The sequence below is a fragment of the Cylas formicarius genome, unplaced genomic scaffold (assembly GCF_029955315.1).
Source record: "Cylas formicarius isolate icCylForm1 unplaced genomic scaffold, icCylForm1.1 PGA_scaffold_7__23_contigs__length_41026272, whole genome shotgun sequence".
NCBI lineage: Eukaryota > Metazoa > Arthropoda > Insecta > Coleoptera > Brentidae > Cylas > Cylas formicarius.
In genome coordinates, this window is record NW_026844352.1 from 15,686,632 (window position 1) to 15,704,922 (window position 18,291).

Below are 18,291 nucleotides of genomic sequence, written 5' to 3' on the forward strand. Positions count from 1 at the left end.
AACGTAATGACAATATCATTTTTTGTGGTAACTGATTTAATATTAACTTTATTTAATTAATATGGCTTTTTTACTCAAGTAAAAGACATGAGTTACATTTTTTGACAATGCAATCTAACAAATTATCTTTTGACCAATTTACTACTTTTTTAACATCTTTTTGAATATTGGAAATAATTGTGGGCTTAGTGGTGATCCCTGTGATACCCCAGATGTAACAAGAAATGGATCATAGTGCATTGTATTTTATATATATTTTATAAGGGTGCTTTAAATTTTAATTTAATTTAATTTAATTTAATTTAACATTTTCATTAAAATTTTCAGATGTACTCAGTGAACAGACTGCTAGCCCACGTGCTTATCGGATTCATCTTCGGGTACCTGTACAAAGGGGTGGGGGCAAACGCGAATCAAATATTGGCAAATTACGTGTATCTATACGGGACTATGCTGCTCATCGTCTACACAGGCAAAATGTCGGTCACGTTATCATGTAAGTATCGCCAAACTTGCCCAATTTCCATTTGGGTACTCAAAATTTTTTAAAATAGTCCGATTTTCTTTTGTTCTTCCAATATCTTAAAATTTTTGTTTCGACAAACGTTGCGGTCGGAAAAATGAACTTGTCGTTCGTATCAGAATCGTCAGTTTCCTTTCCTGCATAAAAATTCGTGATCGTTATTCATTAAAGTTAGTCATAATTATCGTTACCCACAGAGCCGTGCATTATTCAATAGTTCAAAGCAGCAGATAATATGCAATTAAAACACAAATGAAACTGCCTTTAATTTAAATACTCTTGGTCATATATTACACACACATATACACATGTTATCAATAGATTTCGCTGGTGACTCATTCGCTTGACCAACAGTATTATTTTTTCTAAACGCAAAAATTCTTTTATTATAAACATATAAGCATAATTGCATCCACTTTCGCAGGCATCTCTGTCTCTCTATATCCTCTGAAGTTATTTTACTAGTTATTTTATCAATTCCTCTGGTCTTTCCCTTTTTTTCTATATGGTTGATTTCATTTGTCGTATATATCTGCGTCTATTTTGATATCGTTACATTCATTCATTATTCGTTTTATTTCTTTGTTTGTTAATCATTACATCCGTCATCTCAGAACGGTAACTTCTTCTAAGAAAATCCATTTCTATTGCTATTTGACTGTCACATCAACATGCACACACACAGAGATCACATCCGATCTATATTTTTAATGTAACCCCTGTCGTAAATAAATCTGCTCGGTTTGCTTTCCCAGGACAGTATTTCGAAACACCCGTGGTGATTTTTCGATTTTCATTATTTCGTTAACACGATTTTGAAAATAAGGTTCCTATTTTTTGCATGACCTTGAATTCAATATAGTTATTTTTGAGTGTGACCATAGCAAAACATGTTTAATATTATTAATATAACATTTTTAATCTTACTGCACATAGTGCTGCGCTAAGTTCTACTTTCGGTAAGGTCTTCCTTTTGATTCACAGAAGCCACTAGATTTTTTTATGTTAAGCACTTTACTTTTCGTTCCTCAATTGATTTCACGTATGTCACTGCCACTTACGCCCGTCGGCTCACGTCAGCAAAGTAACTCGACTTCATCAGTTGGAATTTTCATAACAGTTCTGGGAACATGAATTTGTGAACACCAATTATACCCAATTGCTTTAAATTCTTCTGGTAGAATATCATCCCATTCTAAATTTCTTATCCAAAGCTGCTGAAGTAAAGTTTTTGCTTTCACAGTGTAGAGCCCCAAAACCTAATGGGTTAAAGATTTTTGCGATTATTTGTAGAACACCACGTTATGTAGGTAGTTTTGCTTGATCTCCTGATGAGAGGTCAGTCGATAATTGGTCTGAAAATACATGCCACAAAAGACATAGCACCTTATATGACAGTTTCCTAAGAGGTCTTTTTAATTTTGTAAACGCTTCATCATTTGTTCATCGTAGGAGCACCAGTTTCTCAGGTTCATGTTTGCTGATCACATAATTTGCCTAGCTTCGTCGTATATTCTATTAGCATTTTCCGAAGAATCTGCAGTTCCAACGTCATCATCCACATAAAATGGTCCGTCCAATTTTTTAGCTGTTTTCCTCAGATGATCTGGCTGGTTCAAAATAAGTCCTTCTTAACAGAAACGGGCTGCCGGTCACTCCAAATGTGACACGAATCATCTTCACGGTAAACAACTGGTAGATGCGGTATATAGTAGGTTTTTTTACTATTGGATTGATGAGGCACGATTTCAGCACAACCAATTTCGTTTCGTTATTAAAATGTTCAAACAAGCGACAGCTCATGCGTATTTGGATTGTTTTCCAACAATAAGGCCACTTCGTAGCGACTGTTTTTAACGCGTACGAAATGTTCGATAAAATTGCCTGTAGTTTTTTGGCTCGAATTTATACCTATTGCCTCTAACGACCAACATTACGTAAGGTCCAAGTTCTCATAGGCTGTTTCTACATTTAACACGGTTGTCATGTTCAAATGCACAAAAAGTCATAGGTATCCAAACTCTGTCATGATCTGTATGATGTCCAACCTAACTTTGTATTTACGGCCGCCAGCTCGTCCGACAGTTTTTTGGTTTCAAAGTGACGAATTTCCAATAGTATTCCGCACCAGTAAGTTAAATAATTCCATCTTCTAACGACGGCGGCGCTAATATATCAAAACAGATCTCGGGAACTTCAATAGCTGTTATTTCTAGGATTTCATTTTCGTACTGGCTTCTTGAATTAACTTGTACCCCAATACAAAGCATTGCAGGTGTACTGCTTGACGTTGAAAATCCATTTACTGATAATCTGTGATGTCCTACTACTGTCAACCCCAATAACCTCGAGATAGTCTCCTTTATTATTATGACCACCTCCGTCTATGACTCTACCCTGACGATTGTCGTTAGTCAAAATGAAACCAGAAGCTGTTTTCAAATAAACGTTTCCTAACCGCTCTATCGTAAACAAGGAGGCCGTAATATTTGAGGACTACATTGTAGAATTAACAACATTGTTCGCCTTTTCAATTATTTTCAACCGCTTCATATGTAGGTTTTACAGAATCTTGATGTGTGCCTTGGTTGTGTACGTCAAAAGCAAAATCCATTTACTTTTAAAATATCCATTTTACTTTTAATTTGTAAAGAGGCTTTACAGTCTTTAGTTCGATGCCAATCGTTTTTGCAAAATAAACACTCATAGAACATAAACGAGCAGCTGTAAATGCCTTCCTGCCGTTGGTTTTTATTAAACACCTTTTCTTTTACTGCCTCGGTATGTGCTTGTTATGCAGCATCTATATTGATTTTTATAAATAGTAGTGTCATTTATCTGCTTATTATGATCATTGGAATTATGCGAACCGCTCGATTCTGACCCTCTGGTATTCTTTGTGTATAAAAAGCTACTTGCATATTCTAGGGCAAAACTCTAAAAATTATTGACTTCATACATACTGGTCCGGAAAAATTCCCAACGCAGACAAGGATTTAATTATCGTGGTAGAAGTGTTGTACAGCTTCCGCAAAGAAACAGTATCTTTCATTTCTTACCAGTGTTATTGAAAAATATTTTTGAATGTACTAATGTGTTTATTATTCTTTCCATGTCAGCATATTCACCCTTTAAGAGTTCAATAGCATCGTTATAAGATGCTAGACATCAATCCTGCTATTGTTACCATATCATTCTATTCCGCAATTTTTGCACACTCCGCTTCTAATTGCTGTTCACTAAACGAAGGGCACAATTGCTCGTCGATACTTTGCAAATTTGCTTTAATAGCTCCAATTCGCGCTAATAAGACGGTAAGTTGGTTGACGTTGATCTGTTCCGAGGTTATGATACCTTCCGACAGTTTTCCGGAGAATCGTTAAATTTGTGCGATAATTTTTCGGAGTCCTAGGTCCATCTTTGTCGTTGGATTTCACTTGGTAATCGTTAAAGATCCACACAAACTATTTCCGAGGTTTCGCCACCAAAATATGATTAATCGTTAATGAAGCTATCCCAGGTTCGTAGCAAAATAGTTTAATGCGAATTAGTTTACAAAGTGAAATCAAAAAATATCCGCACTCTCTTTTCGACAGGTACGTCACTTGCTCGTCTAAATTGTTCTTGTTTATATCCACGGTCTCTATCCAATCAGCCGTAGTTACGTCCGGCAGGTGCATCGTACTAATGTTTTTCAGAGGGAGCAAATGGTTTTTTTACGTTTCTCCGAAATTTCGAACTATATTGTTTATAAACTATAGCTGATGTTCCAGCTCTCTACGAATTCAAATGTGGTTGTATGTAATAAAGTCTTAATTGGGGTTATGTTTTGAAAATAAAATTGGAAAAATAATTACTTCGTCGGAAACCGCCAAAGATAGGTGTAGGGAGGTATTATCCAAAAGTAACCAGAAAATAATTGAGGAACGTAAAATAATATACAGGGATTGTTACGTTTAAAATTGGTGTGCTGTATTATCGACGGTTCAAAAACAGTGATGTTATATCACAACATAAAAACTTTATTCTCTTTACTTCGATTTAAGCAATACTAACAAAAACGGAGAAAACATGCTCTCTATTCCTTCGCCGCTAACAAGCTTCTGTCTCTCCCTTCTGGTCATCACAGCAAACTAACCGAGTATATTGGGTTGCATACCAAACCCGAATTCGCGCACAAATCTAAACGGGGAACTTATTTAAATTATCTAAGTAAATACTACTTTTTCAAATAAAAATTAACCAACCTACATCTCGTTCGCCTGCCCTTCACTGTGTATATTCTCACCACTTTCAGCATATTATTTATAATATAATAAAGAAAATTGCAATTTATTTCTGATTTGCAGTTCCGCTAGAAATGCGAATACTTACGAGGGAACATTTCAATAGATGGTACAATTTAACACCGTACCTGTTGTCCATAGTGCTAATCGAAATTCCCTTCCAAGTAAGTGTTAGGATATAGTCGGTTTTTTCTATTTTTATTAATTATTTTTTGTTTTACAGGTGATTTGCACGTGGATCTATATCGTGATTAGTTATTGGTTGACCGATCAACCTGTGGACTTCAGAGTATATCTCTTCGTATTGTTTTGTACCCTGGGCACCCTATGTGCCCAATCCATGGGATACTTTATTGGGGCGACCACTCCTACCAAGGTACAGTTATTTAAAAAAATTAAGTTTCCATTAATATATGAAACAAGGAATTTGAAATTAACAATTTTGATCTTGGTTGGAGATTAATTTAGTAACAAGGAACCAGTAGATATGAACGCCGTTTGATATAAGTGTAATTATTTTTTTTATAGAAGGTATGACTGAATTATTTTCTCTTAAAGGTATTATTTACTACAATAAAACTTTTACATATTTCATTCAAATTTCACAAACTAACCTGCACTCGGCCCCGTTTTCTTTGTAAACAATCAAATCCCCACACTTAACTCATTTTTCTGTGAAAATTTAATGGGATTTGGGAAAATTTGCCCTGCACTGCACTGCAAAAAAAAAACACAACCAAGCTGTGGATATAAGGAGCTGTCACAAGCTATGTTGACGGTCGAACGTCGCTAGATCTCATGCTTTAAAGGTGTGTTTTGAAACTAGTTTTTTTCATGATTATTATTTTATGAAGTGCTTGGTTTCCCTTAAAGAATGGGATAAAAACTGGTTTATTTCCGTATAACCTTAAACAACAAACATGAAGTCCTTTGGTCTGTGCTGAGGATGAACATCAAAGGATAAATAATTCTCTGCAAGGGGTTGGAAGTTGGAACCACCCAAATGTAGAGGGCACCAAGAGCAGGAAACTTAATTTAAAGTGTTTGCCTGTTTTAACAGTTTTATTTAACCTTATTAAGCTAAAAGAAAGACACATCTAGGATTCTAAATAACTTTCCACCCGGTATGCATAACTTGAATAATTTTGTTACAGATCGCGGTATTTATCGGGCCCGTCATAGCGTGCCTCTTCTCCATATTCGGTTTCTGTATAAGGTTATACGATACGCCGCTGGTGTTCAGATGGCTGTTTGCAATCAGCTACTTCCGCGCAGCCTTTCAGGGAATTGTATATTCAGTCTATGGGCTAAACAGGGGCAAACTGTTTTGTCCGGAGGATGAAGTTTACTGCCACTACGAAGACCCGAATAAATTCCTAAAGGAAATGGACATTATGAACGTCGACTTGGTGTCCAACATTTCACTCGTTGTATTCATTTGGTGTCTCATGCACGCCGCGACTTATTTAACCTTGTGGTTCAAACTGAACAAGCGGTAATTCGGCGAGCGGAGCGAGCGTACTGCTTGCATTTGTAAATAATTTGATAAGCGTTTTTCTAATGCTACGAGCTTGCCAGTGATCGAAGTACTTCTTGCCTTAATGTGGTGGGTAATTAGAAAACTGTACCAAAGAATACCGATTTATTTATAATCGAATCACCCAATTTAAGTATTATGTTTTTCATATTATGTCATTTGTTATATAAGTTTTGTTGATGGTATTTTATATTTTTATAATCCGTTTTGCTTTTGCTCCATAGCGTTTTAGGAATCGTTGGTTATGTGTACTTAACTAATCTCTTAGTTTGCCATGAGAGTAGATGCTTACAGCTATTAGAGGCTTATTCGTTCCACGTTTTTTGAGATATATAAATATTTCAGTTGGCAAAAAAAAATTATTTTCAGCTCTCTTATCGTCAGTCAAACGGAATTGCGTGTGTTTTTATTAAAGAGTAGTTATTGCTGCAAATGTTGGTAATAAAATGCACAATAAATAGAAAAATCAACAATATTTTAAAAAATAAGAATACACCACCTTTATAAAGATTTTAAACATTTATCTTTCTAACAAATTTTCTGAAAGCCTACTTTTGTATAATTCAGTGTGTTCAATCTTTTTTTTTTGGAGTGCTTAAGCTGAGCCGTTTTTGTTAACGTTAACAGCTCATATATTCCTTGTTGTCATTAAATGTGTGCTAGTTTTAAACCATTGGTCTTGGAAAATATAAAATTTTTAAAGGTCAGCTTTCTTTCAAGCCAGTATTTTAAGGGTCTCTGGGATAATGTTTCTTTATTTAACCCTTCTTATTGACTTTAAATGGTGTGCCTTCATCTAACTAACTCAACGATCTAATAGGGCAGTGTTACTTTTTGTGGCTACATTAATTTGTCTTACTTACTCAAAATGACAATTTTTTTATTTTTTGAGATAGTGATATCTTATGTGTTGTTGCTATAAATCCATGCTGATATTAATCTCAGATTAAAATACTCTTAAAATATAAAGCCAATTGAAGCAATTTTGTGGGTCATGTTATTTTGCCTGATATTCTGTAGTGCGCTGTTAAAAACAGTGGTCCCCGATTAAAGCTACGTAAAATGGCAGTGCTTGCATTATTGCAGGGTCTATTCAAAAATAAACCAGAATAAAAGCAAAACCAACTCAAACTCAACTGTGAATTTAAATCGGGACCGAAACTAAGATCAATCTTCAGAGCCGGTCCTAAACTATCACAACCAAACGAAAATGATAAAGCCAAACGTGATTCTAAAAAGGTTTAGATAATATACTTAACTCTCGTCTTCTTCATGAAAAAAAAAATGACCTTTTTTTTGGAGAAATACTGACGAAGGAATGCCACTTCCAAGCTGAAACTGTCGAATTGACGAAATGTCAGCGGGTACGTTGATAATTCAACGTCGCAAAGTCTTATTAGTTGATTAGTTTGAAATAACAACAGGCGCATGTTCAGTGTGCCTTGGCTTTAAATACTTCAAAGGTATTGTCGACATCGGACCTTTATATTTTTAGTTGCTATATGGGTAAATAAAACACGTCAATTGTTATTTATTTCCGAAAATAATTTTAAACTTTATTGAACTGAAATTAGGTAACTAAGCGCCGTAGCAAATAAAATATTTTGAAATGATCTTGTGTGTCACTACCACCATCCTCCTTTGCCACCGTCTTTAGATTTTCCACCTGTGTGAATAAAATGAAATATGTATCGCTTCCCGCTACATTTGTAATTACTTATAATAAATAAAAAGGTTCTATTTTAACGCAGCAGCAAGTAGTTAAATTAATTCAATAGGGCTCTCGGCCATATCTTGAAAGTTAATTGTCGCAAAGACTAAATATAAGAAAATTCTTGACACTAAAACGGCAAAAAGAACATGCTAGAAGTGTTTCTAAAATTTCTAGACTGGCCGTCAGGTCGAGCAATCGCATCTCGACTTAAATGAATGCCGCAGAATAGTTTTGCACACTTGGATTTAAAAAAAAATCGATTTCGAATGGGTGTTAATTATTATTGTCATTTTAAAGATTTCTTTTGTATTTTAACAGTACATTTATATACAGTGTGGTCATTTTTGTCTGCAACATATGGGATTTTCTTTCACTAACTCCCCAAGTAAAATAGTAATATTGCCATAATCATATTAGGTGCACTGAAAATATTTGTAATTCAAACAGCTTACAGAGTAAGACCGAAAATACACTCATTTGACTAACAACGAATAAAACAAAATGGGTTCAGTTATTCTGAAGTGATTTATGTATTCGTAAATTGTTCGGACACCCCCCCAAACTTTCCGAATTTATCAAAGCTATACAACGCAACGGCGTGATTTAAAATATAAGAATGCGATTATGCCCCCTGGCGGGCATTCTAGAAACTTAATAATAATTTCCAGTATATTCTCTTGAAAGTTTCAGTTAAAAGTTTTTTCACCCCAGATCTTTAAGGCAATTACTCTTCGAATTAGGGCGAAGTGTCTTTCTATGTTGACCACCTTGTATATCCGAAACATCTGAGATAACGAATTATGCAACCATGACGATGAATGAATGTAAAAAAGGAACGTTGGACCTGTTGTGATTACTTGTCATTTTATCCACTGTAAAAGAGAAGAGGAAACGGTGTAGAATAGAACCTAACCTAACATGAGAGAGAGTGTTAATTTGAAATCAGTGTATTCATTATTAATAAAGTTATTTTAGTTTAATACATCCGTGTGTTCATAAATTCACAATAGGTTATGGACCCAGAACCACGCAAGACGTTGGCTGGCGGAAGGTGGATAGAGAAAATTTGAAAAAAAAATTCTTTTGAACAGGTGTATTAAACTTGTAACAGCAAAATGAATACGTCGTCGGTGGTATTTCCACAATTAAATGCACAAAATTATAATAACTGGAGGTTTAGAGTTAAAGCATTTCTCGAGGAGAAACAGATTGAAGATACGTTGGAGAAAGAAGTATCAAATTTTGCTGAGGAAAAAGAGAAGACAGATTTTAAAATAAGGGACGCAAAGGCAAAATCAATCATAGTGCAATGTGTAAGTGACAAACACCTTGATATAATTAAAGATTCAACTACAGCGACGCATATGTTAAAAGCATTAGAAGATGTATTTCAAAGGAAAAGTGTATTTTCGAAGTTGACTTCGAAGGAACGAAAAATTAGAGGATCATTTTTTGAAATTTAACTCTGTAATATGAGAATTAGAAAGTATTGGGTCTAAAATCAAAGAATAGGATAGGGTGTCCCACTTACTTTTGTCTCTTAATGAGGACTATGATCCTGTAATAACGGCGATTGAAACATTAAACACAGATGTAACAATGGATTTGAATGGAAATGAAATCAAAAAATGGGAATAATAGTAGAAATGATAATGAAGTTACATTCAAAGCAAGCCAATATGTGTATTATAAATGTGGCAAACAAGGTCACAAATTTTTTGAGTGTTTACAGAATAGGCATAGAGATAGAGGTAGACTTGCTACAAATTACAGAGGTTCACGTCGAGGTAATCGTAAGTATAGTGCGAATGCAAACACAAGTGAGCAGACAAACGAAGTGAAAGAAAGTGATAAACAAGTTGCATTTATTGCATTAAATAGTGTGAGCTTGAATGACAACATAAACAGTTTTATTTTGGACTCTGGAGTTACTGAACATTTAGTGACAAGTGAACTGCAAGACTATATGACAGATATACAAGATTGAAAGACAGAAATAAAAATAGGTACTGCCAAGAGTGGGGAGACGTTGGTTGCAGAGAAAAAGGGAACGCTGAGTGGTATTTGCCAAGGTAAAAAAATAAAATTAGAAGCTCTAATAGTTAATGGTATGTCGCATAACTTAATTTCTGTGTCAAAATTATTAATAAAAGGTTTTAAAATAATATTTGAAACTGATGAAACAAGTAGAAAACATGCAAAAATAATATACAACAATGTTACATTTTATTGTGAAAGTTTTAATAATTTATTTTTGATTGTTATAAATTTAAAAACTGAAAATTGCTATAAAGTAATAAATGATAATGCAGGAAATATTTGGCATAAGAGACTATTACATTTAAATCGTTATGGTCTAAAACAGTTAAGTTTACCTTACAGTGATGAAATTTGTAGTAATTGTGTGGAAGGTAAAAGTACTAGAAAAACTTTTTATCAATGTACTAGAAAAACTACTCGGATTGGTCAACTTATTCATACAGATATTGCAGGGCCAGTGGCAACTCCATCTTTAGAAGGTCATAGGTACTTTCAGGTTTTACTTGATGACTATTCACATTTTTTGGTAATCAAATTGTTAAAATCTAAAGATGAGGCTGCTCAAAACGTTATTGATTTTATTAAGCTAATAAAAACACAACAGGGTCAAAAAATACAAAAAATTAGATGTGATAATGGTGGTGAATTTTCTTCAAATTATTTCAAACAGTATTGCAAAAATAAAGGTATTGAGATTGAGTATACGCTGCCATATAGCCCGCAACAGAACAGTAAGTCTCAGCGTATGAACCGAACTTTGTTAGATAAAGTAAGAACTAAATTTGCTTAAACAAATTTACCCAAAGAGTTATGGGGAGAGGCAATCTTAGGTTCAGCATACGAGTTAAATCGGTCACCCACAAAAGCAAATGGTGGCGTTCCTCCCTCGACAAGATGGTATCAAAATAACAATTTATCAAAATTAAGAGTTTTTGGGAGTAAGGCATGGTCAGTTGTTTTACCAAAAGCAAATAAATTAGAGAAACGTGCAAAATTTTGTATCATGACTGGATATGGTTTAAATGGATACAGGCTTTGGAATTTTGAGAATAATGAGATTATATATTCAAGAGATGTTACATTTGATGAAAATCAGACAAATTACAATCAATTAATAGAAGAAGTCAAAGACAAAAACATAGCGATGAAGAACATAATAATAAGATATGAAGAAAATTACAATAAAGAGACAGAAACAGACGAAAATGAAATCGGTAGCATAAATGAATCAGAAGATGATAATGATGGAATAGAGTCAGAAAATTTAGATGATAAAGACAGAAATGTAACAAAAACTGAGACATCAAGACATGGAAGAAAGATAAACACACCAAAACATCTTAGTGAGTATGAAATTTACTCAGCATATTGTTTGCTAACATCACAGAATGATCCAAAGAATTACGATGAGGCGATAAAAACAGTTGAATAGAAGGAAGTTATAAAAAAGGAATTACACTCGCATGAAAAAATGCAAACCTGGACTGAAGTGCAATTACCAGAAGGTAAAACACAAACGAACAAAAGAAGATGGCATAAAAAAGGCTAGAATAGTGGCTAGAGGTTTCCAAATTAAGGAGAAGCATCTTTATGAACCAGTTTACTTCTGTAGCATGTATGGCAACAATAAGAGTTTTATTCTCCATAGCATTACAGAAAGATTGGAAAATAAAAGTTAGATATTCCTACAGCTTTCTTAAATGGAAAATTAGAAACTGAGGCTTATGTATATCCACCTGAAGGTCTTCAAACAAAATCAACAGGGTTAAGATTAAATCCAGCTTTATATGGTCTCAAAGAGTCTCCAAAAGTTTGGAATGAAACTTTTAATAATTTTGCTGTTGAAAACAATTTTCAGAGATCAAGACATGATTGCTGCTTGTACTGTGGTAAAAATAACTGGATATTATTATATGTAGACGACATGTTAGTAGTGGAAAAGAATGAAAACATTGAAGAAACAGTATTTTTACTAAAGAAACATTTTCAAGCAAAAGATATGGGACAAGTCAAGAATTTCTTAGGGATGACAATAAACAGAAAGGAAGATCAAGGAAACAAAGTTTATTGAAAAACTATTGGAAAATTTTAACATGAAAGAATGTAGTGGAAAATCTACACCTATGGAAAAAGGATTTCAATATAATGAAAATAGTGAGATTGTGAATGTTCCTTCCAGGCAATTGATCGGAGGACTGATGTACTTGTCAACAACTACACGACCTGATATAACATTTTCTGTTTCATATTGAAGTAGATTTCTGGATAAGCCAACAAATGATACTTGGAACACAGGAAAAAGAATATTACGTTATTTAAATACAACTAAATTTAAAGGATTAACTTTTGTGAAAAATGAATCAAGTAATGACAGAGTAAAATTAAAAGCTTTTTCAGATTCAGATTGGGCATCAGATAAACATGATCGGAAGAGTGTAAATGGTTGCTTAATTTTACTTGGTAACATGCTGGTTTTCAAAGAAACAGGGATGCGTTGCTCTTTCTACCGCCGAAGCGGAATGTGTTGCAGCGGCTGCTTGTGCTCAGGACCTAATGAATCTTAAAGGGGTGTTAAATGATTTTAAGCTTAATATTCCCACACTGCTTTTTTGTGATAACAGAAGTTCAATATTAATGTCAAAAAGTAATAAGAATTCAAAAAAGGCTAAACACATAGATATAAAAAATCATTATTTAAAAGATTTAGTATTACACAAGAAAATATCTGTTGAATATGTACCAACTGAGGAAAATTTAGCAGACATGTTAACAAAACCTTTAAGCAAGGATTTATTTGTAAAACTTAGAGATAAGTGTAATATTGTATAACACTGCAATTGTTTATTCTTGTAATCACGATTTTCATTTATCCAAACATTTGTAAAACTTCAAATCGAGGAGGAGTGTTGTGATTACTTGTCATTTTATCCACTGTAAAAAGAGAAGAGGAAACGGTGTTGAATAGAACCTAACCTAACATGAGAGAGAGTTAATTAAAAATAAGTGTATTCATTATTAATAAAGTTATTTTAGTTTAATACATCCGTGTGTTCGTAAATTCACAATAGGACCTACCTCCGCCAGATTTTCGTCCTCCTCCAGAGGAAATAATAATTTTCACGATTTTTACACCTCCTCCTTTTCCTTTGCTTCCTATCGATTTGCCTCCCCCCTTTCCCTTGTGTCCTCCGCCGCTGCCATAACCGCCTCCACCATATCCTCCAGTGACGCCGGCTGAACGTAAAAATAGTAAATAAATTTTGTACTTTTTTGACTGCCGTTATCACTCACTTAATACCAGATTAACTAGAGCAGTAGTTACCAAAAACCAAAAAAACGCCTGAAATAATACAATACATATAAGGTAAGTGGAGGTAATAAATATTAAAGTACTTATGTTACCAATTTAATTTTTGCTCGTAGGATTTCGTATTTGTTTTATAATTTTTTGTTTGTTACTTACCAATAACACCAAAACGATATTAATATTTTTAGATTTCTATCAGAGCTAGAACTCCTGATCAATAATATCTAGGTATAAGCAACAACTGGACCTAATACGCGCGAAGATCACTAATTTTGTTAATTCTTATTCTCACCAACCGTACTCTTTAATTACTAATGACATAATCCATCATAAAACATTTGAAATTTAGCTTTAAATAAGATGAAAAATATACAGCTTCATCCACATATAGGGTGTCTCCTAGGTAAATGATATTAAGGAAATGGAATATAAAAATAAACCGATCAATAGAAAATGCTGGAAATTACTTTCTAGTTTCTGAAATGGCCACCAAAGAGCGTAGTTATTATCTTGAATTTTATAACCTGATTTCTACAACAATTTCTAATGTTAACCATAGTTAAAGCCGAGACAAACTCAAATATTTCTTTTCTGACATAAAACTACATAAAATATTACAAAAAAATATATTTTCTAGAATAAATCCAACGGGATAAGGTTATTTAACGTATTTAAATGGGAAAAAATTAAGAATTATTGCCATGAAAACAAATTTCGTTTTAGGCCTACCACTTATTTTTTTGAACATGTTAAATATTTATTGCATTAAACTTATATTTCAATACATGTTTTGCTACTTAAATAATTCAGTAATAAATTAAATTGGATTAGTTTTGGTTATTTGACAAAACTAAATTATTAATGGCGGAATAAGTAGAAATAGCAATAATTTTAAAACGACTGAGCACGTCAAACAATCGAAATATCAGTGTCCTTCGAATGTATTAGTAAATAACAACAGACGTTGTATTTGACTTTTTGCGTTGATTTCTTTTATTCACATTTTAGGTTACGATTGCGATTAAGTCAAAAAAAACTCCACCTGGTGGCAAGGTACACAATCACTCATAGCGCGTCTAGAAAAAGGCCCTTTTAACGACTCCGAGTTTATTAGAATGTGATAAAAACGTTTTTGGGGATGTGGACATTTATTGAAGAAAATATTCGAATAGAGACAGAACAAATGGCATTAAGCATAAAAGATTGGATTGGAATAATTTCTAACATTTTGCCTTGGCCGATTTACGTAATTTTTTTTCAAGTTTCTAGGACCGTACATTTCCTTAACACCGTAGTTTGTTGCCCTTATTACCATTACTGTGAAAAGTTTTTTATGTAACTAAAATTTAACCTTCTTATTGGAACATCTATTTTTTGGCTAACAAAACATATTTTTTATCAGAAGCTAAATCGTCACTTTGAATTACAAAAGAAAATGTGTGTAATTACAAACTAATCTGATTCAAAATTAATAAAATTAAACCCTTCAAACATTACAAAATATACAGAATCAAAATCAGAACTATCTTCAGTTATAGGAAGCAATTAAAATGATGCTTACCTTCATTTTTTCTTAAATATAAAAATGAAACTACTGTCGATTAGTAGCCTGCTTATATACTCAAATTAGACGAAATTGGCATTGTCCTACCTTTGCCCCGCTTCTAACTAAAAAAATCGAGTGTACGACATAAAATACAGGGAGAACAGTTCGGTCGGAAAAAGAAAAGCACCTCGGAATGTGTATAAAACTTAAAAACTTCCGGATTGATAATCGAAAAAAAAACAATTTTGAAAAATCGTTTTAATATTTTCTGAATTCTTCTGTAAATGCATTTAAAGTTAGTTGGACTCTGTTTCTTCCCGCGATAAAATTGTGGTTTAAGTCGTATTCCATAGGCTTAATATTGTATTGGTCAGCACACGATAAATGCACATATCTGGCCTGTCATAAACGGAAGGCTATTTACCCTCAATATACCAAACAATAAAACAATAAAAAGCCGTTTTACAAGCGTTTATCAGTGCTGGGAGGTATTTTTAATTTAGTAGTGTCGACATCTTACAAATCTTAAAATCATTTGCACTTTGGCAAATAATGACCATTATTTGTAATAGTTTGACCGTCGGTGGAAGAAAATCATGTTACAATTTTAAGAAGGTAACATTCATATAATACTTGCTGTAACTTCCCAAAAATGTCAAACTGTTTTGACGACTTATTTTAGTTAATCTATATTTATAATTTATATAATTACAGTTGTACAGCAATACAACAGAATGTTTCTATACCCCGCGACCTAAATAAAGTGTTCATTATTGGTAACTTTGTTTTGAGTAGAGATACAAAGTCGGTTGAATTATTAAACACTGATTACGGTGGTGAAAACAGAAAAACAGTAGATGTAGGGTTTAGAAAAAGAATGAGGAAAATGTACTCTTCTTAAATAGAATACCCTGCATCTTTTTCACTGTAATATCAACAGAACAAAAAAGGTGATATGCAATATTAGCGTAAAATTGAAAATAACCGAATTATCAGCACATTTCTCTTTTAGACTATGGGTGGTTGCGATATAAAACTCCATTTCCCTTTTCTTCTTTTATTTGAATGTTAGAAACAATAATAACACCATCAATTTCCACGTCTTCATTTCTTGTAAAATTTATTCGTCTCCTTCTTTAGCAAAAACGGATTCATTAGTTCTATAGATTCGTTAAAAGTCCAAAAAAAATTGTTCAAAGAAGGCTGTACAAAAAATGACTGCCCTGCCAGATAGAAAACTTGTTATGAAAAAATTAGTTTTCATGTGTTCATTTTAGTATTGTTATATCAATTGTTATCACTCATTTAAATTAGTTGAACGGTATCACTTATTTAAAAATAGTCTTTACACATGAAGAAAAGTTAGGGATGTTAGAATGCTATTTTCCATGCAGTTAATCGTCTGCAAAGGCAAGAGAAATTTTATTCAAATAGGTCTGTGGTGTAGGTGTCATTATAAAGAAAAAGTTCTGGTTTTATTTAAAATAATATTAATCTTCATATTTTTCATATAATATATTATTCATTTCGAAGTATATTTTCTTAAAAAATTTTTCTTCCTTAGTCATGACGATTTATCTTGTTGTTGACAGGTAATTGAACTGCCTGTGCCTTGGTGTTTAAAATTAGAATTATGGTTACTTTCTGGTAGTTGTGGGCAAAAATCGCCCTTGAAAATGATAAATGGATCCTGGATAATGATAGCTATCACTCAAGAGAATACGAAAAAATACCCAAGTTTTTTTGAAAAAAAAACATTATTCATTGGCATATTTCAAATAAGAAGCAATTCCATAAAGATATGCTGAAAATGGAGGTAATGGAGATGGTAAGTTTGAATAAACCTCTTTATACGAAATTTATTGTAGACGAAATCGTTTGAAAACGAAATATTTGTACTTTGTCTTCGCCGTGAATTATTATCTCCATAATAATAATAATAATAATTATTATTATTATATTATTATTACAAACTACTTGTATTAACGCCGCTGTAACATTACTTTCATTCAACAAACTCGTCTTGCTATTGTATTCAAGCTGGTGTAATTCTAATTTTGGAACGATTCAAGTTATGTAGCTCTTAAAAGCCGAATACGGAAAACTATCATTGCCAATTATCTGAACTTTGGAATATAATCTTTAAGTTGTCCAATGATCCCTGATATTTTCCGAGGGGCAAAAATTCACGGATTTCGCAAAGATTTCACCGGTTTCAGATTTCACGGATTCTACATAGATTTAACAGATTTATAAATGATTATCCAGATTTCGCTAATTTTGAAAAACAAATTTTAGGTTCAGTAATAAATTTTTATATTCCGTCGTAATTCAAAAACTATGAAGTGAAAATAATATACAAAAAACACCCTGAGAACTTAAAACGAAAAGCGGGAAAGAATATCGTGTCAGTGCTAAATACAAATTTTATAAATTCCATAAATTTTCTTTCCTTCTTATTTTTTTTCTTTTTCTTCAAATTTAAGCAAGTAATTTCCTTCATACAGAAGGGTAGATTTAACACATTTGGCTATGAATTTCGGTAATTCTCAATTTCCTGTCCATAAAAAAACAGAGAAAATATTTTTTATGATCTTATCTTGCTTTATGTCTTATAGCCTTAAAAATGCCGAACGGAAGACAATAATTTTCCATGTATTCCACAAAACCAAATGAAACATCACCGCAACTTTCATATAATTTTATTATAATTAGATACTCGGGTAGTTACCAGCTGCTAATCACATATTGGAATTTGGTTTGGATTAATTGGTTTACTATTAAAAGATGATTTAACTGATGGAAAGTGTTCTAAACCTAAAATGTTAAGAATAGGGATTTCACACAGCTGGTACACCAGATTTCACAGATAGCTATTTTTCACCACACTTAGTTGTCTTTACGAATACTAACATAAATTGAAGCCATACATTTTGTCAAAAAGACATAACAATTAACACACTGTAATAAAAAGCTGTAATTAGTTCTTAATTTGATTTAGCTTTTAAAAAATAATTTAAATTAGTCCACTGACTAAGTATCTTTTTTGTGATATTTTGTGCTTTCATTTCTTTGGACAGCTGCGTCTGTCTGTTGGAAAGACCTGTTTATAAATAAATAAATAAATAAATACCTTATTTAAAACGAGTATTTCTTTCCTTCCAGTTCCTTCATAAGGAGGCTGTAATAACCTAGTTAGTCTGCCTAGAAACTGTAAAAATATTAGGTAACCATGGATTAAGAAAAGTAATTAACAATGTAGAAGCAGTCGGTGACTCAACTTTCTATCGCTTAGATTTACATTAAAGATATGTACTGATGGATGCATATGTAAAAGA

At 32.9% G+C, this 18,291-nt stretch overlaps 2 protein-coding genes and 1 long non-coding RNA gene across 5 annotated transcripts in view; 2 read left to right on the forward strand and 1 right to left on the reverse strand.

Annotated features, from left to right (window-relative positions):
• LOC132705348 (ATP-binding cassette sub-family G member 1-like) overlaps nt 1-6,819 on the forward strand; it is a 45,089-nt gene extending 38,270 nt beyond the window's left edge. Inside the window, exons 8-11 of the mRNA XM_060675884.1 lie at nt 328-496; nt 4,873-4,973; nt 5,033-5,185; nt 5,964-6,819. Of these exons, the coding sequence (XP_060531867.1) occupies nt 328-496; nt 4,873-4,973; nt 5,033-5,185; nt 5,964-6,308 (768 nt within the window). The 3' untranslated portion in view covers nt 6,309-6,819. The remainder of the gene's footprint in view (nt 1-327; nt 497-4,872; nt 4,974-5,032; nt 5,186-5,963) is intronic.
• A 559-nt stretch (nt 6,820-7,378) lies between these two features.
• Nucleotides 7,379-16,539, reverse strand: LOC132705349 (uncharacterized). Of its 2 annotated transcripts, none has more exons than XR_009619396.1 (4): nt 13,564-14,404; nt 13,392-13,440; nt 13,176-13,334; nt 7,379-8,012 (listed from the first exon to the last, which is right to left on the reverse strand). XR_009619396.1 is itself a non-coding variant. In XM_060675886.1 (4 exons), the coding sequence occupies exons 1-4, from the start codon at nt 14,972-14,974 to the stop codon at nt 7,972-7,974; spliced, it is 255 nt and encodes an 84-aa protein (XP_060531869.1). In that variant the 5' UTR covers nt 14,975-16,539; the 3' UTR covers nt 7,379-7,971. The 2 variants fall into 2 exon arrangements, 1 of the variants encoding a protein (XP_060531869.1); XM_060675886.1 differs by lacking the exon at nt 13,564-14,404 and adding an exon at nt 14,969-16,539.
• On the forward strand, nt 13,328-18,154 carry LOC132705350 (uncharacterized). 2 transcript variants are annotated; one of them, XR_009619398.1, is made up of 4 exons: nt 13,328-13,464; nt 13,596-13,635; nt 14,416-14,653; nt 16,546-18,154. It is a non-coding gene; the product is annotated as an uncharacterized LOC132705350 (long non-coding RNA). The 2 variants fall into 2 exon arrangements; XR_009619397.1 differs by lacking the exon at nt 13,596-13,635 and having other exon boundaries at nt 16,546-18,150.
• The last annotated feature ends 137 nt before the right edge of the window (nt 18,155-18,291 follow it).

Bases quoted from the DNA above. Each gene is read 5' to 3' on its own strand.
- LOC132705349 (XM_060675886.1), bottom strand. The intron at 13,335-13,391 runs GTGAGTGATAAC...TTTTACGTTCAG, and splicing joins TCTAGTTAATCTGGTATTAA to CCGGCGTCACTGGAGGATAT. The intron at 8,013-13,175 runs GTAGGTCCTATT...TTATTCACACAG, and splicing joins AGGACGAAAATCTGGCGGAG to GTGGAAAATCTAAAGACGGT.